The sequence below is a fragment of the Coffea arabica genome, chromosome 8e (assembly GCF_036785885.1).
Source record: "Coffea arabica cultivar ET-39 chromosome 8e, Coffea Arabica ET-39 HiFi, whole genome shotgun sequence".
Taxonomy (NCBI): Eukaryota; Viridiplantae; Streptophyta; class Magnoliopsida; order Gentianales; family Rubiaceae; genus Coffea; species Coffea arabica.
This window is the reverse complement of record NC_092324.1, coordinates 9,306,920-9,329,597: the sequence shown is the minus strand read 5'-3', so window position 1 is coordinate 9,329,597 and position 22,678 is coordinate 9,306,920. Positions and strand designations below refer to the sequence as shown.

Sequence of the window (22,678 nt, the reverse complement as noted above, 5' to 3'; positions counted from 1 at the left end):
TACACTGGTTGTAATTTGAATGATTTAGCATGCGTGTTCTTTACCTTGTGGTTCACGTCACAGAGACAACTTAGAAATGTGAGTCTAATGATTATAGAAGTCAGTAAAGTGCACGCATGCACGCAAATTGGAAGAGAGCTTTTAAAAGGACTAATTCTGCTTTACACTCCTAAGTTATGATTTATTCCCATTTTTCACCTCTACTTTTGATTCTTAGCATGTTATACTCTAAATTTTTAAGTTCATCCCATTTTGATCCAATTTTCAATAGAGTTAAAAAAAAAAAAAAAAGCTTTTAACATCTGTGCAAATCACGAACTCAGTACAATAGGATATGAATGAACATATAATCAGCAAATAACTTGCATAATCGGGATTTGAATATAAAAGTTTGAAACATTATGCTTTTTTAGTAACCTTGAAATTATGCTACCTATGATGAATTAAGCTTGTTGAAATCATTCTATTATGCTATATGTTATCAAACTATTAATAGAAAGTTGATTATATGTTATATTCACTGGTATATATTACCCATTTGTAAACAAATTTATTGGTCTTTACTTCTAATAAAAACCTAAATTGAAACTGTGACATAGTCCTTATTTAGGCATTTGTACCTTAGCTTTTGGTAGTTTAGTTAATATTTAGATAATCATAGAAGTATGAAAATCTAAAAAATTAATAATTTGAAAGAGAGAGGGTAAAGTACTAGGTAAAATCCATGTACGCTTACTGCACATTTAGAAAATCTTTGACAAAAGGTTGAAACCAAAATTAGCGGTACAATTTATCTGAAAATCAGAGATTGGTGCAAAGTGGAAAGGAGAATAAGTCAAAGGTGCAAAACAAATTAAGCTTGCTTACTAAAGGTCCATAGTGTACAAGCGTGTAAAGCCGGTCAATTATCGCAATACGGTTAACAAAATGGCCAACATGACATGGATATGAAACCTTAAGCTATAGTGTGTCCAAAATTGAGGTTGAAGGTGCAAAGTAAAAATTAATCAGAAAATAAGAGGTGTAAAGTGGAAATATTTCTTTTCAAACGGAGTTTGTCTATCTTTCCCTAAAATGATGGGCAAATGGACATAGGGGTAAGAAAGAAAGGGTTCTATCCATCGTTGAAGTCTCGATCCAAATGAAGAATTATTACTTTTCCTAATAATTATAATAATGATGATGATGATGGTGATAAAATAGACGGTCCCAAAAGATTGAGATGCATTTCTTTACTCACTCTTTTTGACACTTCTTGGATTCCGTAATAGAACGACAAAGCAACCAAGAAAAGATATCAGAAAATGTAATTTAAAAATAATAAAATGGAGATATTACGTGTCTTCATATTATAATCATCTCCACCTATAAATGCACCTTGATTTTCCTTCTTTGCATGTCTACCGTATAGGTGGCCTGTTCTTTGTTTATGGATTTGGATGAAAAAGGCTACACATAATTTTCAGATCGTTGCTTGTACGCATAATTTTGCTCTATGCCTGGTATGTAGACATCAATATACTACTTGCAAATCCATTAGGCATACGTTATTATAGAAAATGTAAAATTATTGTCATGTTTTGCTTTTCATTTTGGTCCAACGACTCAATCTAATAGTACAGTGGCAATTGGTGAGTTAGATATATGTGTTTATCAAGAAAACGTATAACATAAGTTAGATATATGTGTTTATTAATTGCTGAATGTGATACCCATAGAAACCAAATAGATCCAGACAGCACACACTTTTTCACATAGATACGTTTTTTTCTTCACTTTTTTTTTTTTTTGGCGCATAATGTTAGTGTACCTAGGTGAGAATCTCAAGTATCAATGAGATTTACTTAACATTTCATATGATAAAATATGGGATGTAGCAATATTTGAGCCATGAAATATCTTGAATATTGGTCTTTTTTTCATCATTTTTTCAAGTCAGGGTCTTGAATATTGGTCCAATGTTTTGAAGCCGATGAAATGTCTTGAATATTGATCCAATATATCGCTATCCATGTTAGTCATGTCAGTCACACCCAAAATTTATGCGTATGGTATCTTGTTTTGAAGCCAATGGTTATTTGTTGAAACACAACGTCAGTCATTACTTTGAATCACTTTCAACATGAATTGATTTATCATTTTAGTCCAGGGACTTAATTTAATACTGTGGCAATTAAGGTGGCCAGTCCCTATTAGTAAACATGACTAATGAAGGAAAACAGCCAGTAAAACTACAAATGCTGAAAGTTGGCTTGAAATTTGGGCAAAGTCCTTGTATTCAACGAGTAAGATCGTTTGTCAATGGTCAATGGATTGTAATACTGAATAAAAGAGATACAAGTTTAAGATTAGCAACAACTATTTTTTACTCTAATTGGACATCATTTAATGTATATCTTTGAATAATGGGAAGTCCTTAGTTGAATTACTTGGAATGATGTAGAATATAAAATTAAAAAAGTGTTAGGTCAGAAAGATTGCTTTTCATCATTTGATGGATAACATATGGCGGTTTCATTGGTCACATATATTTATTAGTATCACTAAACAGCAAGAAACGAATATAATATTAATGCGCCTTCTTTACGCCTGGTATCCAAAGAACTAAGGTTACTGGAAAGACCTGTCATGCTTCCAAGATAGAGCTATGGGTCCATAATGTTCTCTCAGGGCCCTTTTTCTACCAATCATCCTTCTTTATAGATAGTAATTTAACATTAGTCTTCTATCTCAAATAATATCTCTTTTTTTCATTTCAATTTCACAAAATTAAGAACTATTGAACAAGTTTTTTTGAATTTAAACTTTCATATCTCGGATTACTGATAGGTAGATGCTCCGTAACATCGCCGGTTTCGCAATCAAGTTCAATTTTGGTTTAAAGCACTACATATTGAATATTATCTCTAGGCACCACCACCACTAAACCGAAATGACTGACCATTAAATAAGCTTTCTTTGTTGCAATACTTGGCTATTGGTAATTGATTTTGAGTTGGAGACTCATTTAGCCTTCATTTGCAATTTTCTCAAATTCTTTCTTAAAGGTTTGAGTTTATGTGGTTGTGGTATATAATCACGAGTTTATTAATTGATACATTGACACGATAACTAAGAGATTTTCATGGGTAAATTCTTTCTTAAAGGTTTGAGTTTATATGGTTGTGGTATATAATCACGTGTTTATTAATTGATACAATGACACAATAACTGAGAGATTTTCATGGGTTTGTTATACAGTGTATTACCATTTTTTTTTTCTTGAATGTTGTTGATTTCTTATTCGATTGTTTTTAGTTTCATGCTGTATTCGTAGCGAGGAAATGATAATACTCGTGCAATTTCATGTTCATTTGGGTAAGCGAAGAAAAACGGCACAAAACACATAAGCATATATACACACAGAGCTAAGGTGTCAGAAGCGCTAAAGTTTAAAAAAGATGTAAGAATATATTTTTTGTAAAGCTAATATGACAAATAGGGTGGGGATGGGGTAAACTTCGCTATGATGATTGAGCAATTTGTGTGTTGTGTCGTAAGTTGCTCAAGAATCAATTAAAATTTGCCAATTAGATGATTCATTGGGCCATTTATAATAATATATGCCAACTCATTATTTGTAATTTTTTTTTATCACTTCGGAAAAATCTATAGGACCAAAATTGTTGAAATTTGCCTTTCTTTCTTCAGGGCATTCCCATTTTTCTCATGGACTGCGGAATTCAAGATGTCTGTGTGCTGTAAAAACTCTTATCAAAGGCAATAATAGTTCATCAACGATTTTCTCTTGTTTTATGCCTGCTTTCGGGAAAATCCAACTAATTTGCTTTTCTGTTGAATGAACTGGCAATGCGTGAGCGAAATATGGTTAATGGAAATAGAAGAGACAGTTCAATCCAATGTACTCGCTCAGGACTACACACTTGCACCGGCTCATCCCAACTCTCTTGTATATATAGTCAAAATCATAACACACTGACTCATCCCAACTGCGTGAGCGAAATATGGTTAATGGAAATGGAAGAGACAGTTCAATCCAATGTACTTGCTCAGGAGTCAGGACTACACACAAGCACCGACTCATCCCAACTCTTTTGTATAGTCGAAATCATAACACACTGACTCATCCCAACTCCCTTGCATAGTCGAGATCAAAACACACTAGTCCAGATTCCCAACTCCCTTGCATAGTCTCATCCCAACTCCCTTGTATAGTCGGAATCATAACACACCGACTCATCCCAACTCTCTTGCATAGTCGAGATCAAAACACACTAGTCTAGATTTACCTGGATAGAGAATGCGAGATTTGCTGTGATATCTTTTGTAATACTCCAGACCTACTGGTTGGCTCAAATAACTTTCAAGCGAAATCACGAGATCAAATGATTAATTCAAATTATTTAATAGCTCGCAGGCTCGGCGTTATTTACTAATTCCTTTCCTATCCACTTCCAATGTGGGATGAGCGCCTCAAAGGTTGGGGTGGAAACAAATTATAGAGTTGCCACGGGTGAATGAATGAGGGTGGCCGGCTGGGGAAGGAGAGAAGTGGAAGGGGAATGGAGGAGATAAAAATGGGTTACAATAAGTGAAACTCTAACTCAGTATTATTTTGCTAGGTAAATTCTTGATCATCTAATTGGTTAGTTTTAATTGACTATTGAACAACATATGGGTCATTCTACAAGTTGCTTAGTGATCATGGTAAAATTTGATGGTGGGGGAAGGGTGGGAAGTAAGTACTCAAAAATAACATTAAAAGCTAATGTGATTGAGGTGCTAAAGGTCATGGCAGTTGGAGGTAGAAGGGTGTGAAAAAAATTACTATAAAAAAGCTTATGATTAAAAAATATGACTTGCAGTACAGTTCGTGACTTGATCATTTTGGAGAAGTGCCTGGGAAAATGAAGGTCTGGTGCATTGGGAACAGTCATTGCGTTGGTAATCGGACCGGCATCCTAAGGTTCAACGAGTTACTAAATGCGATAAGCCAAGGATGGAGCAGTATCAGAGTGGAGCTCGATAACAAGGAGCTGATGGAGTGTATAAATGGTTCGAGGCACTGCAATCATATGATGGCTACTCTAATGGAAGATATCCAGTTCATTAGTAATCAGTTTCATAAGTGTTCTTTCTCGTTTGCTAATACAGGGAAAGTAGGAAGTATTAAATTGAGCTTGCATGCTCTAACCATCTGGATAGATGAAGAATGGGTCAATCCCACTCTTAGGTGCTAGGCACCAAGTTTTTGTAGGACGTCTGTCCTTTTCTCTGGACCTTTGTCCAAATATTGTACAGTTTAAAGTGCTATATATATGAAAAAGCTATCGTTTCGACAAAAAAAAAGTTAGAATTGGGAATCAGCCCTGGCCCGATTGCATATTAAACCCTTGGAACTTAAAAAGTCAATTAAACTCTACCAAAGATTGGTTAAATCGGTCAAAGCCAACAAAATCTAGACAATTGAACAATTGACTACTACTCCCTCCGTCCCACTTTGATAGTCCTGATTTTTTTTTTCACACAGTTTAAGAAAAGGTAGTTAACTTTGTTGGAATAATCAATTTAGGTAGCTATTTTTCTAAAATACCCTCACATTAATTAGAGTACAACTTTATGGGAACTTCAATTGATGGTAAAAAAAGAATCAACTCTCATTAAATAGGGTAGGTTTATAGTAACAACAACTTACATTGAATAAGGGTATTTTAGTAAAATTAAAATACAACTACATTTTTCAATTGGAAAGTGGACTACAATTTGGGACAGACGAAAACGAAAAACAGGACTATCAAAGTGGGACGGAGGGAGTATTTTATTTCTTTTAGCCTCTTCATAATTCAGTATCGTTTAAATTTTTAACATTAAAATAAATAGAAAAATGTTGAACCTCTGACCTGCTTGGTGAACAGGTTAACCCACGAACCAAAGCTCATCAGTTCACATACGGTCTAGTGTTCACAAATATTGTTAACAAGTATGTCTTAAATAAATCTTATATATATTGATAGTATATATAAGTTATCATCCATTCGAGACTAATAATATATACATTGTCAGTATAGAAAAAATTGAATTTATATGAAAAAATGGATGAAAAATGTCTTTTTATATGGAAAAATGGATGAGAAGTTTTAACACATGCGTATCAGCCATTAAATAGAATCTAATTCGTAATAAATTGCCGACCGCATGATTAGTTGTAATTATAGCCATAGATGCCTAGCTTCATGGTGACAAATGACAATATAGAGCATTAAAGTGGAGTTCGTTTCCGGTTGACCGATAATTTGTGAAAGGTCTACTGCAGTTACCTTAAAATGACGTGATAGGAACATAAAAGGGTACCCACACAAAGCTATAGTCGTGGCCAAAAGATTATCAGACAAAGTGATGGTTTTGTTTTTAATGACATGGAAGAGATGCGTGTTCAATTTAGGAACCAAAACCATGAGCTGGCGGAGGATATCTGCATGCCAGCATAGGGATGTGACCAAAAATAAAAGGAAAAATGGTCAATTTCATTTTTTATTGGTACTGATTTAGTTCCTAACTTTTATTTTTGATCAATTTGATATTTAAACTTATTTTGCATTTCCAATTAATGACTTCTGCAGTGGTACCACTACAAACTAAATAGGGTTATTATGGGAGCTTCCCTTTCAAGACTGTAATAAAACAAATAAATCGTGTAAGAGACCATCAGATAAAACTTTTAAATTATGTTAAAAATCACGAAATAAAACTTTTTATAAATTTTATCTTGTGATTTTTTTATATGATTTACGTATTACAACCCTGTGATTAACGTTCCCAAGATACCCCTATTTAGTTGGTCAATTAGAAGTCAAATCGATTTTATATATTGGCGTCGCCATGAAGGTTCTTAATTAGAACGTATCAAATTAGTTAGAAATAAAAGTTATGAACTAAATATTCACTAATAAAAAAGTTTAGAGATGAAATTGACCATTTATCCAAAATAAAATTACTAATCAGCATTATGGTAAGAACAATATATTCAGGGAGTCAAAGGGTAGGCAGGGCCGCGGCTCTCCTAAAATGTTAAAGGCTGTTTCATACCCTCTTAAAATATAAAAAATTTTCACCCGTATTTTTATAAAAATTTAAACTTCCCCAGCCTTTAAGAAAAATATAAGAATGGCCACTTTAGTCATTACTAGTCTTGTCACCTAATGTTAAGTATGTGATGTATTTTGTTCGTTGCATTCATAAATTTTGCTTGCTATAGTACCTAAAGTTACATTATGATATAGGACAACGGTTGGAAGCATCTCAAGAGCTTTGATTTTCAAAATCTATACACCTAAAATTTTAACATATAGTGTTCATTTTTCACGAGTTGATATATCTTAAATTTAGGAACAAAGTTAAAATTAACTTGCAATATTGATTTATATTAGAATATTACCAATGGTTTATACATGTCTACAACTCAGAAAAGTACAGCGTGTATAATCTTAATTTTTTCTCATCATATAACGCCATTATACCCGTGAAATTTATTCTTTTATTGTAAATTTTAAAGGAAAACATGAATAATGGATATATTAATCATTAGAATTAGCTAAATGATTAGGAGAGAACTCTTATAACCTTCTCGATTGGAAGGTTCAGGATTCAAATCCCATATTTAACAATTGGGATTGGGAGGGTCATAGAAAAATGAATATATTTAAGGGTACGCTAGGTATACGCTGGGCCATACACACGCACAGAGCCTCCTAATTTTCACCAATCCCAAAAAAAAAAAAAATTGTTCCTAATTTATGCAGGTTGACATTGAATAATCACGGTCCTACTTAAATTAGCATCGGTGCTATATCTGTCAATCTATCTCTCTATCGCTCTCTCACACAAATAAAACAAACACAGAAGAGAAAACCATAAGTAACACATTTTACAGTATATTCTCCACAAGTATATCATAGCAGGCCTCTGAATATGGAACACGACAACATTACTGGAATTGGTACCAAGGGTTTACGTGAAAAGCAAGAAGATTTCATGGCAACAGAATTTGTTGAAATGGAAGCAGGAAGACCTCTTATGGGAAGAGTGAAAAATCCCTACTCCAGCTCCCTCTCTTCTCGCCAAATGGAGTCCCTTAAAGCCTTATGCGACACCTATTTGCCCTCAACAGATGGTTTCCACACAAAACATGATGAATCCACGGCTAGATTCTACCAAACTTCAGCCTCCATGGCCGGAACTCCACAACGTGTAAGAGTTTATCATCTTTACCGATAATCTATGACATGCTTCATCTTTACAAGCTAAACACTAGGATCAATCCAATGGTCAGGAAGGCATCTTAGATTTAAACTCTTGTACCTGGCAGTTAGGTATGAAAAGGGTGGGAGGATAACAAAAACTGAAAAAAAAATGCTGCATCTTTGCAAAGCTTTCTACATATTAATGGAAGGGTTGGGGAAAAAAATTGTTATTCTCGTTTTAAGATTGTTTAAAACAAAAAAAAAAACGAAAGAAAGAACGAAACCTTTGGCTACTGATAATGTTTGATCATAACATGTCACATGCATGGTGATTTATGATCACTGCATTGATATGTGACATAATTCTTTTCATTTTTAGTTTGTTTTACGTACTTTATATTTTTATTACGATTATTCAAGCACCTAAATAACCTAAAAATAGTAATTACAAAATAAATTTATAATCTTAAGCTGGCAAATACATTAACCATAATTTTCCTAATTGTTTTATCTTGAAATTCCTCTTGTTTAGCTTGGAGGATTGCTAAGTGAAAGACTGCAACATCCAAAGCTTTTTATGGCAAGACTAGCACTGTGGTTTCTATCAACAAGTATAGGAACCTTTGTGTTGTGTGGGATTGCAAGTTTGTCAGGCAGTTTTCCCTACGTGCAGAAGTTTTCTCAGGTTTCACCAGAAAAAAGAGAACAAATAGTGCTTTCGTGGTCCCGTAGCATCATATTTCCCTTAAGACTTCTCTTCACAGCCTTGAAAGTTCTCATTCTACTAGTATTCTTCAGCCAGGTATGATATCAATTTATCTCTCTATTTTTCTTTTTTTCCTTTCCCCATTTATTGCTTTAACTTTATCTGATTCGTTTTTAAGCCTCATCCATTTCTGTTTTCATGAATTTAAAGCACTTAGGACCATATCTCCGTTGGTGTAAAATCCAACAATAGGTTGTTAGTTGGTATTGAGACTAGCCTTGCGTTTTTATTCACATGAATATGTGCAATTGTCACGGACAGAAAATGGTCTATCAAAGTCTCATTAATTTTCTGTATTTGTTTTATTTGATTTTTCCTTTATGGCAACCCTTCTATAGTTTTTAAATTTGGTTCATATATCATAAATACTTCTGCATAAAGACTTAATTACTACATTGTCGGCCACATAACTTCGTGTTAAAATTAACGAATTACCACGGTCTAAAAAGCAATGGCAAATCAAACAGTTAAATTTGCAAATTTAGAAGGAATACATTGGCTGTAACTAATTTATAAAACCTTTGTAAGGTGTTTGGTAAAAGGGTATCGGAATGAAGTAACGAAATAAACTCCATAATTGGTGTTTGGTTCACTGGTATGGGAATTGAAATTTTGGAATGATTTCTAAAAATTTGGCATCTCTCCATTCCCTAGTAAAAGGGTAGTTTTTGTCCAAAACCCAAGTGTGATTCCAAAATCTTATAATTACATAATATTTAGTATAATTAATATTTATATATTATATATATATTTATATTTATATTATAATATATACATATATAAAATATATTATAATTATAATATTTTATTATAAATATTAGTATATTATATAAATATATATTATAATTATTTAGTTAAATATAATTATATTTATATAATATATATTATAAATTTATTAATATTATATAATAATATATTTATAATATATATGTATATTTATAAATGTATATTATATGTGCATATAATTATAATATATACATGTATATAATATTAATAAATTATATAATTATAATTATACTTACTATTTTAAATATAATAATATATAATAATAACTGTATCTAATATTAATATGCATTATATTTATATAAAATATTAGTATAATTAATATTTATATATCATATAATTATATATTTATATTTATATTATAACATTTGTATAATTATAATTAATTATATATAATATTTAATTTAATTAGTTACAAACTTATAATAATGATATTATTATATTATATAATAATATATTATAATTATTTAGTTAAATATAATTATACCTATATAATATATATTATAAATTTATTAATATTATATAATAATATATTTATAATATATATGTATATTTATAATTGTATATTATATGTGCATATGATTATAATATATACATGTATGTAATATTAATAAGTTATATAATTATAATTATTATTTTAAATATAATAATAACTATATTTAATATGTAATATATATTATATTTATATATAATATTAGTATAATTAATATTTGTATATATTATATAATTATAATTATATATTTATATTATAACATTTGTATATTTATATTTAATTATATATATAATATTTAATTTAATTAGTTACAAACTTATAATAATAATATTATTAGTTATATGTATTATATAATGTATATTAATTTAGGTAATATAATTAATATTATCAATTATATATTTATATTATAACATTTGTATATTTATATTTAATTATATATAATATTTAATTTAATTAGTTACAAACTTATAATAATAATATTATTAGTTATATGTATTATATAATGTATATTAATTTATGTAATATAATTAATATTATCAATTATACTAATAATTATACATGTTTACTAATAGAAATTATTAATTAGTTAGACTAAATTTACTAATACATTTATACTAATATATTTAATTAGTGAAAATTTCTTATATTCCATTTATAAAGAGCCAATAACTATCATTTACGATGTGGTTTATAATATATTTATTATATTCCATTTCGAAAGAGTCGACGAACCAAACATCAACTATAGTAATGTTACACATTCCAGGTACTTGAACCAAACAAATGTATTGGAATGAATGACCTCATTCCAAATCCAAGATATCCGATTCCGAATCCGAATCCGAATCCGATTTCAATGTGCGAACCAAACGCCACCTTACTTTTTCGTTTAACTAATCAGAAGAAATATGGTTTAGGCCCCAAGACTTACAGGTTTTGGGTTTAAATCCCTTTTTCCTTCTTACCGCTTCTTAAATCTCATCCCTCTTCTAATAAAAAATTTTAAAAAAATAATTGGAAGAAATATACATATACTAGCATCTCAATACTTAGAGTGCATATGATAAAACTAAAGTCCGAAAACTGGAAAACTAAAATCCGAAATCTGAAGTGTGAATTTATTAAGTTATTAAATTGTTAAATATTAAATCTAATATATTTGAATATATATTACATTAAGTGATAAGTGAATAACTTATCATTTATGTTTTGGAGCAAGTTTTACCTAAGGAAGTCAATGCCACTTAATTAAGTTAAATGTTCAATTTTGGTTTTTAAACGCATCTGAATATGTTAAGATCTGAATCCATTAAATTTAAGTGCTGAAGTGGATTATCAAACAGAGTTAGTTAACATTCAAAGTTTTTTTAAAAAAAGATTTTGCAAGTTTATTTGGAGTTCTTTTAATCATAGTAACTTTTAATTATTATTCCAAAACATGTGAAAATTTCCTTTCCTTACAAAAAACAAAATCACCCTTTTAATCACCCTCCGCGGGTTGTCCGACTAATTTTATAGTCTAGTAGTTATCAGTAGGTCCCGTGATTGATCCCTGTGTGCTATCTCGTTGTGTTTCCTTGGACAAAGACTCTACACATTCTTAGGAGATTAGTCTAGTTGAAATGTTGAGATACCCCTAAGTGAAAAAAAAAAAACAGAAAACAAAATCATGCTGAGATAGTTGGAGTTTGTCATGTACTATATCGAATTACCAACAAAATTAAAGATTGGCATCGAGACATTAAGGGCCTACCTCCAACGAAATAAAGACTGCGTGACGAAAAATTTTTTCGACTGCTTAACAAACTTAAAAAAGGAATTTAATTCAAGTTAACAAACCTCTTATTAATTCAAAACTGTCAGTCTGCAAGCGTTGTTTAATTCTCTGGATTTAGGCCCCAGTAGTGAAAAACTATAAGGTACATTACATACACCACATGCAATGAATTAGTACTGATAAAAAGGCTATCAAATAGTAAGAAGATAAAGGCAAGAGTTTTATTTTATCAGACAAGAGTTAAATATTAATAATGATGACCGCTGCAAATGCCACAACACGTGTTTTTAGTTCCACACCTACTTTTACATGAAATATTTAATTGCCCTTCTCAAGTCCAAATGTAATTAACCACTGGCCAATGGCTCAGTGGTCACCAGGGAGGGACTTAAGTCCCTCCATGGGCTGTTGATGAGGGTTCAAACCTCACCAGCAGCGAAAAAAATCTAAGAATTGTGCCATAACACTTCCTTGGTCTAGTTGGGTCTGTATACCCACTAGTCCCTACCACAGCCTCCTTAGGCTCCCCTCTCCTTAGATTAGGATAGAGTATGTTATACAAATGTATACAGTTCTTTCATTTCAACATAAACTTACTGTGAAAATAAAATATGGGCTATAGCATTATCATTTGTCACAAACAATACTCAATATTGTAACTTAGTTGCCAAGCTATCATAACAGTCCATACAAAAAACCAAATAAATAAATAAAACATTCTGGCTCATACTTGCTTGGGTCTAGTCTCATTTTGACCGAACTGCATTGAATGTTTGTACCATTATCAAAGATACACGGGATCTTTCATGCAATATAGGTTAAAACATTTTAAGATTTTTCCAACACCGGGCTTCATTCAAGATTATTTTCCAATCTTCGAACATATTTTAAAGGGATAAACACTTGCTTCCTAAAGAATTTTTTCCTAAATTGTCTCTAACTGAACCAGTGTGTTTAGATAGGAGATTATTTAAAATATCAGATAGAATAATTATCGTAATACTTTTTGAGATGTGATGTATGTGAGATAAAATATATTATTGAAAAGATAAAAAAAATTATTGAAAATTATATTTGTGATGCAAGCAAAATATTATTCGGGCCAAATGCTATTTCCTAACAAAATTTTTCGGGAAACTATTTCTAACAAAATTCTGAAGACTCAGCTTGGAAGATTGTTTTAGAGGTGATTTATAGGAAAATAATCTTAATTCTTTAAGGAATTGACAAAAGTGGGCACTTGAGAGAGGTTGAAAAGGAGAGGAAGAGGGGTATTTTGAAAAAATATGGTGTTTTGAATAAACACCAATAATTTCTAAAAATAATTAGAATAAGTTATAATAAAGTTTTCAACAAGCAACTAAAAGACTTACCGTCCAAACGGACTCATAGATTTATAATTTTACCTTTCAGAAAAATGAAACCACATGGAACTATTCCTAATTTTATAACTTACATACATACATACATATATATATATACACACACATATATAGCGGCCTCCTTCCTCCATTCCTCGACAGCCCCTCCTCCTGCCACGATCCCCACCCAGAAGCCATGTCTATTCTTCTGCGTACGCCACCAAACATTAATTACTCCTGTCGTGATTCCATTTCTGAATCTGGATAGGAGTTAATTGACTTGAATCTGTGATATGAATTTGCAGAAAGGACACAAGATGCCGCTTTAAAATTTAACCTCAAGCCACTTGAGCTTACTTGGACCCCATTAGTTATGACCAACTTGCCTCATCCTGTCTCTATGACACAAGACATCATTGACTGCTCAAGAAATTTAGTTTAGAAATTAGTGAAGTCAAAGCATTTCATTTTTCTAATTGTGTTAGGTGAGTTGGCCACTAAAATTATAGCACAAGTTACATCGTGACTGAAACTTAGCAGTTCCAAACCTCTAAATCTGCAGCATAATTTAGAGGGCGTGCAGTACTGCATTTCTCTAATCTAGAATGGAGTTCCATTAGCCCAATTGGACCCTCTCCTATCATCGATTAGATAATAGTAGTAGTGTAATTTTTTTTTTTTTTTAAAAAGGTAATCCATTTTTCTCCACACTTGGATTCTTTTGAGTCTAGAAAGACCGAAATGTATAGGAAACTAGTGGAGTATGTTATACCAAAGAGTTAATTCAAATTGCAAAGGAAATATTACATATTAAAGGTCATTAGACAAAATAATTGATCTTGCATGCACGGTCAATTTTGAAGAGTTACTAATATGAGAAGATTTAAATTTTTGGAAAAAATGCACTTTTAATCCCCATTGTTTGGGTGTTGAACAATATCATCCCTAAAGTTTCATGCAAGCACATTTCATCCTCATAGTTCCATAAATTTGACTAATTAACCACAATTAATGGATTGTCAAACAATTTGAATGACATATCATCACTTGACCATAGCATACCTATTAGTAAAATACAAAAAACATTGGATCAACAAAAAAAAATCAAAAATTATTTTTTCATTCACTTTCTTATTTAAAAAAAAAAAAGAAATTTTCAACCACTGTTACTTTTGTCTTAATCACAAATTGAACAAAAAGATTGATAGCAAAACAAGGTCATGGAGAAGAAACAACCAATTGGAAAAACTTTTCAAACAATCTCATTGCAACCAATTGGAGAAAATATTAACATGAAAGCAAGAATTGTTTAGATTTTCATTTATTTGCAAAATTTTATTCTGCTGCATCACAAACATGTTTTTCAGATTATCTATCTATCATCTAATCTAATTTTTTTGTTTCACATACCTCATATCACAATTTTTTTTAAAAAAAAACTCTTATCTAAACACGCTTATTATTATTTATGTAATTTAATCAGTGACTGAATTAAATATTAACAATACAATTATTAACATGACATGCTAGTCATGTGATGATATTCGGTCCAAATTGCTTAACAATCATTCAATTGTTCAAATTTATGAAACTATGAGAATAAAATATGTTTGCATGAAACTTTAGGGATGAAATTGATCGAAATTACAAAACTACGACGATGAAAGGTATTTTGACTGAAACTTTAGGAACAAAATTGTCCAAATCCCCAAACATTGGGGATGAAAAATGTATTTTTCTTTAAATTTTTTTTCCTGTATTTTGTTCGTCAGATGCCACGTTTGATCGTTTGTCAAAGACTTAACTATGCCTGTAAAGAATCATTGACAATTTAAAAATTTTTATGGTTACCTTATTAATGTATCTACGGCTACAAACTGAATTGGTAGTTGGTTATTAGGAAAAATAAAATTATCCACAATGAAGTTACTACTCATTATGTTCATATTAACACAAGGAAAATGCATCTTTTAGTTCTAAACCGACATGAAATTGATTGAAAGATACAACTACGAGAACTTAAACTTTTTTGTAGTGTAAAACAAAAATTCAAAATGAATGAGTAATCAGTTACACAAGTATGAATCAAGTGGGCACAACAAACTTTCATATCTTGATAAAAAATAGAATCATTTCAATTATCATTGACATTGCCGAAAGTCTTTCATGTTAAATTTCATTATTTACCAAACGAAAAAAACGAAAACTGCTGCTTTTTGGTTTTCTTTTTTTTTCTTTTAATTTTTCTGAATTGAACAAAAACACAATCAAATTAACGAGTACAGCTTAATTATGCTGAATTGTCCGTTATTGGTTGTGAAAGTGGACGCTCTCATTTTCGTAGTCTATAGATGTTTGAAAAACGTGTAAATCTTCTTTTCAATTTTTGATGATTTCATGACACTAAATGAATTGTGATTATACTATATATAAGTAGAAGGAGACTGTGAGGTTAACTTCTCTCGTCGCTTTGTTTTATTGATCTTAATTTTTTCCTTATTAAGTTAGTTATAAATTAATTAGTACAACTATTGCATCAAAACTGGGCAATTAGCTTGGACTGGAACTTTATGTATAAATTTATTTTTTATTATTTCATTTTTTATATGTAGATAATTATGTTTCTTTTCATTTTTTACTCCTTTCTGTTAATAGTCTTATTTATTTTATATGCACGCACCCATACACAAGCATGTATAATATGGTTATCTCACAACGTACATCTAATATTAATCCCCGTGTTTGGATTTGACAATACTATCCTTCATTTTTTCAAAAACTAATTTTTCAAATACTACAAAATTTTTAAAAAGTACTCTATAAAGTAGTCTAAATTTTTTTTAATGTTTCAAAAATATTCCAAAATATATTTTAAAAACTCTACTCTTAAATATTTGAAAATATTTTCTAAAAATATTTCAAAATATACTCTAAAAACTCTGCTATAGTAAAATTTTTCAAAAACACCCCAGAAAACAGCTAATCCAAACGAAGCAGTTTTACCGCTACAACTATATCATTCTATATAAGTGTACATCCACTTCTCAATTTTCATATGGATTACAAAATAGGAATTACAAAATCAAAAGGCAATCATCATAGATTTTTAAGATAAGCATAAACATTGGGTGTGAAAACAAAAAACTAGTATGTGTACAAGTAAAGTCGTGCATCTTATTTATTTCATTGTTGCCAAGATGAACATACTTTTCCAGTTTTCCTAGTTACTCGACCTTTCATGGACTTAGTTAAAGGGATTTTGAGTGTCATATAAAATTAATTTATGAATGCAAAACACTACTATTCTATTATTTTATTATTATTAGTTTTTTAGCTTCATGGGCAAGGCCAAATGCATGAGATAACGTTTTTTCAGTTCTAAACAATTTGGGTACAGAATTACTTGGTCACTATGTTCATAACATTTTAAGTATGCCGTGATTCCTGATGGATCTGAATTAGCAGATAGTATTTAATGATCGAAATCAATCCAGTCGAGTTTGAACTGATCTCAGTCGAGATCAGCTCAAGATCGATTGGACCAATCTTAACCATTAATTATTATAAAGGTCATCGATTAGATCAATCTCGACTGCTGGATGCTATAAAAGTTGTCTGCCGTTGCAACTGCAGACAATCTACATCCAGCATTTTCTTCCATGCCATTTTTTCATCCCTTGTCTCATTTCTGGGCGTTTACTTGGTGAGACGAACATCTAGATGATTGGGTTTCAGTCATGGCTCCCACTCTTCTGCACAATAGAAGTCGCGGGCTATTTAATTCGGCCTTAGCCATGTTCCTTGGTCAGTGGATCCATCTATTAACTATTTACAACGGGGACTTTAATTTCCATACTTGGCCTATCCACTTCTTTGCCAGAAATAAAGCACTGCAGATTACCATTACCGAATACCAATTATGGGCCTGTGTATCGTGCTGGAAGGTCAACCGTCGAATATTTCAGCACTTGTATTTTTCGAGCATGCAACTCTTATGCCCCTTAAATGCTTTTCTTTAGTAGGAGCATACCCTACACATATTTAACATTATTTACACAGATTAAAATTATGTAAAAGACTGTGTTTTTAAACTCAGACCAAACTGACTGGTCTGATCGATTGAATCGAAAATCGATTAAGCATTCGATTCGAGTTTTTTTAAAAACCGGCCTGTGAAAATTTTGATCAAACCCAGTCAAAAAAGGGGTTGGACCGGAATGATATACCCACTGAAAATCAGTTTTCCTCACTTTTTCTTTTTTGGTGACTTTTTTTTGGCTGATTTTTTTTGGCTTTTTATATTCCTAAATGCTCTTGAAGCAAAAAATAAATAATAAAAAAAATGCTTAATCATCTCTCAAGCAAAGATTGCTACACATCGAACATGAAAATGTGAAAATGAAAAGGAATAGAAAGGAAAAGAAAAACTGATTTAATTTTTGAAATTAAAAAAGAATGTAAATAATGGATGATATGAAGTTACTTTTGGCAAAGGATGTAGACAAGGCAAAGGTTTAAAAGTTAAGGAAAAAAAATGGAAGACGAAGGGCAGAGAAGACGAAGACGGAAAGGGAAATGAGCTGTACAGCACGTCAGGAACTTCTTAAAACAAGTAAATAAATTTAGTATTAATATTTCTTATACTGATAGTGTATATATTGTCAACGTTGGATGAATGATAACTATGCAAAATTTGAATTTGAAATTCAATTTTTGCACATGTGTCATGAATCCAACGGTGATAATATATGCATTATCAGTGTATATAAGATTTACTCATAAATTTAATAATTCAACATCCATCTATAGCTTTTTCATTATTCAAGCTGTCCCCTAGATAACTATAAGAGTAAATTTTATATACATTGATAGTGCATATACTATCATTGTTAGATTCATGACATGTGTGCAAAAATTGAATTTTAAATTCAAATTAAAATTCAACTTTTGCATAGTTGTCATTCATCCAATACTGATAATGTATATAGTGTCGGTGTAGAAAAGATTAATTCTAATTATAATTATTCCTATAAGCTTTCTAAATTTTCATTTGTAGGTTTAATTTCTTTACATTTTCAAATAGGTCATAGAAATTTAGTGCTGAGCTGATTAATTCATATTTAAAGCTTCCAAACATCATATTTAAGTTAGGTTTAAAGGATATTGAATTATAAAATATTTCGAAATTAAACTTAAGAAATTAAATTAATGTTTTTATTCATGTTAACAATATATTTTTATGTATTCTAGCATATAATATAATAAAATTTTAATTAACATATTTATGACATCATATTGATGGCATTTGGCTCTTAATACTAGTCAAAGCCCACTTACCCTTGACTTTGGTCAAGTCAAAGCCCACTTCGAGTTTCAAAACACTAGTAAAAGGTACAGATTGTACAATTATGCCAAATCAACAAACAATGAGATAGCATATAAAGTTTGTAAATCACAATGAAATGCAGTTTAATTGGTAAGACGCTTTACCTGTAATTGATAAATCAGTGGTTTGATTCATCAAGGGGTAATTAAGGAACTATCATTGATCCTCTTTAGAAAAAAAATATAAAATTTGGAAATCCTCTATAATCTTGTCCAATACTATCATCATTAATAAATTATGGGAGTAAGTTAATAATATGAAATTTATGCCTAAGTGAATTCGACAATATTTTCTCTTAACAAAAATACAAATATATATACACACACACATTTGTGTGTGTGTGCAAAATCAATCACAAAAATCTGGGTACCTTTTAATTTTTATGATTTTCAGATATTATGCTACACCAACATCAATTTTAACTTTTTTGTTTCCTTGTTCATTAGTTATTAAATCTGCAAGGTTTGAACAAATTATCGGACTTATATAAATAAATATTGAGAAAGTGCAATGCAGTTTGTTGTTATATTTTACACACCTCCTGGACTACACCCATGAATCTCTCTCTATCCCGGTCTCCTCATGACTCTAAGTTAGAATATTTTAGGGCATCTAATGTAAGTATTTGTGCGCTAGCATTTCCAAACACCAGTAGTATGTCGGAAAACAAATACTAGTGAGTTACATAACGGTGGGCTGATTACATGATTAAGCCTCAGATACATGATTTTTTTTAAATTTATTAATGTAAAATGCTGTTTTATCCCTTAAGTGCAAGTTATAAATAAAATTAGATATTGCTTAACTTCGATTAAACTTGATTAAACTAAGATCATCTAAGATCAGTCGAGCTTAGACTCAAGCACGTGTAAGTTAATATAATAAGCGCGTCTAACTCGAATTCAAGTTTAAAAGCTTGATAAGTATGAATAGTATATCACTCGAGATTGATTCGGTTCCTTTTTTTTTTTTTTGTGTTCAAACTGACATCTTTCATTGATTTGTAAATATTGTTACAAATGTATTACAATATATTAGGCAAAGGCCTGAGTACTTCCTATACGAGAAGATTTGTGCACAGATGCGTATAGATAGCCATTTCCCCTCCCCCTTCCCTCCATAACATGTTTTTTCCTCTATTGGTTTGCTTCAAAGATGGCAAACGAGTAGAGGTACAAAAAAGACCATTGAAACTTTGAAGCACTTGATTGAAGAAATTTAGATTTTTCTTTTTTGGAACTTATAACAGCGTATGCACCAGATTCATTTTCTAATGTCTAGACAAGACTGGGTAATCTTGTTAACAATGCTGTGTTTCAATATGATGGGATGTGAATTTTGCCTCCCTGGAACCATATGTTTCTCGTTGGTCTTGATTATGCAAGTGCAGAATATAAATTATACCAATTGTTACCATTTTCAGGTGGATGACAAGGAGGAAAATCTGTCTTGGAAAGCAATTGGATATTGTGGACCTGATCCAGACTTCAAAAGACAAACTCAACGTATTAAAACATTAAAACAAATGTTTGAGTCAGCAGAAGACCAAAAACAAGACGAAGCAAGTGCAGAAGAGTTGTTTGGACCTCTATACAAAGGGATTGTTAATCTTGACAGACCTAAACAATTTGTCTTTGAGAGATTGCAAAATGCAGGGTTTGCTGTTTCCGCATCATCTCATTTGAAGAATGCAAAGTCAAAGTACAATAGGCCATCTTTCAGGATCAAATGTGATGCTGTTGTAGTTGGTTCTGGCTCTGGTGGAGGAGTTGTGGCTGGTATACTTGCAAAAGCAGGCTACAAGACTCTTGTCTTAGAAAAAGGTAATTATTTTGCAAGAACCAATCTTTCGCTTCTTGAAGGATCTACAATGGATCAAATGTACCTTGGGAGTGGTTTCTTGGCAACCGAAAGAATGGATGTTATATTTCTTGCTGGATCAACAGTAGGTGGAGGATCTGCTGTGAATTGGTCATCGTCAATTCGAACGCCTCCCCATGTAATCAAAGAATGGAGTGAAAGCTATGAACTGGAATTATTTGATAGTAAATTATATGAGGAGGCTTTGGATGCTGTCTGTCAAAAAATGGGAGTTCAATCTGAAATTGAAAATGAAGGGTTCAACAACATGGTTTTGAGGAAAGGGTGTGAGGAATTAGGCTATCCTGTGAATACTATACCAAGAAATGCAACAGCTGATCATTATTGTGGCTGGTGCTGCTTTGGTTGTAAAGATGGAAGAAAGAAAGGTACTTTAGAGACATGGCTGGTGGACCTACTCAATTCAGGCAATGGGCTGATTCTTCCAGAGTGCAAAGCCATAAGAGTCCTTCATAAAAGGAAAAACAAGAAAAAAGGAAGACATGCTGTTGGGGTTGCCTTCAAATTTCAGAATCAAGGAGTGGAAGAAATCGGCATTGTGGAGTCAAAAGTTACCATTGTTGCCTGTGGTGCTCTTTCTACTCCTGAATTACTGATAAAAAGTGGCTTAAAAAATCCTAACATTGGCAAGCACTTGCACATTCACCCAGTAGCTATGGCATGGGGCTATTTTCCTGATACAACGCCTGATCCATGGCCTGAAGCAGAGAAGAAAAGCTATGAAGGGGGCATAATGACTGCAATGTCAACAGTTGTGGCCAATTTCGAAGGATCAGGCTATGGTGCTGTGATTCAAACACCAGCGCTTCACCCTGGAATGTTTTCAGCCCTAATGCCCTGGACTTCAGGCCGAGATTTCAAAGACCGAATGTGCAAGTTTTCCAGGACTGCACATGTCTTTGCATTGGCAAGAGATAAAGGATCAGGGAAACTAGTCTATCCAAATTCCATAACTTACAATATGGACAAGATTGATGAAGAGAATATCAAAAGAGGACTAGAGAAAGTCCTGAGGATACTTGCATCTGCTGGAGCTGAAGAAATCGGAACTCAGCATTTCAAAGGAAGGAGCATTAATGTGAAGAAAGTAAGTTACACAGAGTTTGACAAGTTTGTGAAGGAAGAAAGCTCCAGATCACTGAAGGACCTTGCAACACCAATATGTTCAGCTCATCAGATGGGCAGTTGTCGAATGGGGGTGGATCCAAAGATATCGGTGGCAAATCCCATTGGTGAAACATGGGAGATTGAAGGACTATACCTTGCTGATTCAAGTGTTTTTCCAACTGCATTAGGTGTGAATCCAATGGTCACGGTACAAGCCATTGCTTACTGCACTGCTCAGTCTGTTCTTGAATCTTTAAGGAGGAAAAGAGGCAAATAGCAAGAAAAATTTTCTGTTTTCGGATTGAGGTTTCTTTTCAAACTCTGTCATCTCTGGATTAAAGGCAAGAAAAGTGAATGGTCTGTGCCAGTTGAATTCTCAAAGCGGGGGAACGGGTGAAACTGGCGAACTTCTGATGAAAATGAAATAGCAATCTTAAAAAAGAAGTAAAAATGTAAAACCCCATTATTAGGTCTTGCGTACACTTTTTGTCTTGGGGGAGTTGTTGTGGGTGGGTTGGGGAGGGTCCCGGGTTTGTTTGGATAGTGTATTATTTGAAATATTATTTGGAATAATTACTGTAGCACTTTTTGTGATGTGATGTATGTGAGATAAAAAGATGATTGGGAATATAAAAAGGTAAATTGGGAAATGTATTTGTGATGCAAGTAAAATATTATTTGAAATAATTGAGGTATCCAAACACTCCCAGTCAATTGGCGGCATATTGTCTAAACAAGATGCAATCGACGAATACTTTGAACCAATTTTCAAATAAGAAGACTTTAACACCAATACACTAAATTTGTTTTTAAAATACCCTTATCCATCTATAGGAAGTAGGAGCTATAGCTTTTTCATTCAAAAATAGCTATTAAAGTTTCAT

At 31.7% G+C, this 22,678-nt stretch overlaps 1 protein-coding gene across 1 annotated transcript; it reads left to right on the top strand.

The window, feature by feature from the left end:
- Positions 1 to 7,851: 7,851 nt before the first annotated feature.
- On the top strand, positions 7,852 to 22,444 carry LOC113704387 (long-chain-alcohol oxidase FAO4A). The gene is made up of 3 exons (XM_027226274.2): positions 7,852 to 8,247; positions 8,773 to 9,042; positions 20,230 to 22,444. Exons 1-3 carry the CDS (start codon positions 7,969 to 7,971, stop codon positions 22,069 to 22,071), a joined length of 2,391 nt encoding a protein of 796 aa, XP_027082075.1. The 5' UTR covers positions 7,852 to 7,968; the 3' UTR covers positions 22,072 to 22,444.
- Positions 22,445 to 22,678: the final 234 nt, after the last annotated feature.

What these genes read in the sequence shown, in the direction of transcription:
- LOC113704387 (XM_027226274.2), top strand. Translation starts at nt 7,969, where the DNA reads ATGGAACACGACAACATTACTGGAATTGGTACCAAGGGTTTACGTGAA. An exon ending in TGGCCGGAACTCCACAACGT is followed by an intron (nt 8,248 to 8,772) that starts GTAAGAGTTTAT and finishes CCTCTTGTTTAG; the next exon opens with CTTGGAGGATTGCTAAGTGA. An exon ending in TACTAGTATTCTTCAGCCAG is followed by an intron (nt 9,043 to 20,229) that starts GTATGATATCAA and finishes TACCATTTTCAG; the next exon opens with GTGGATGACAAGGAGGAAAA.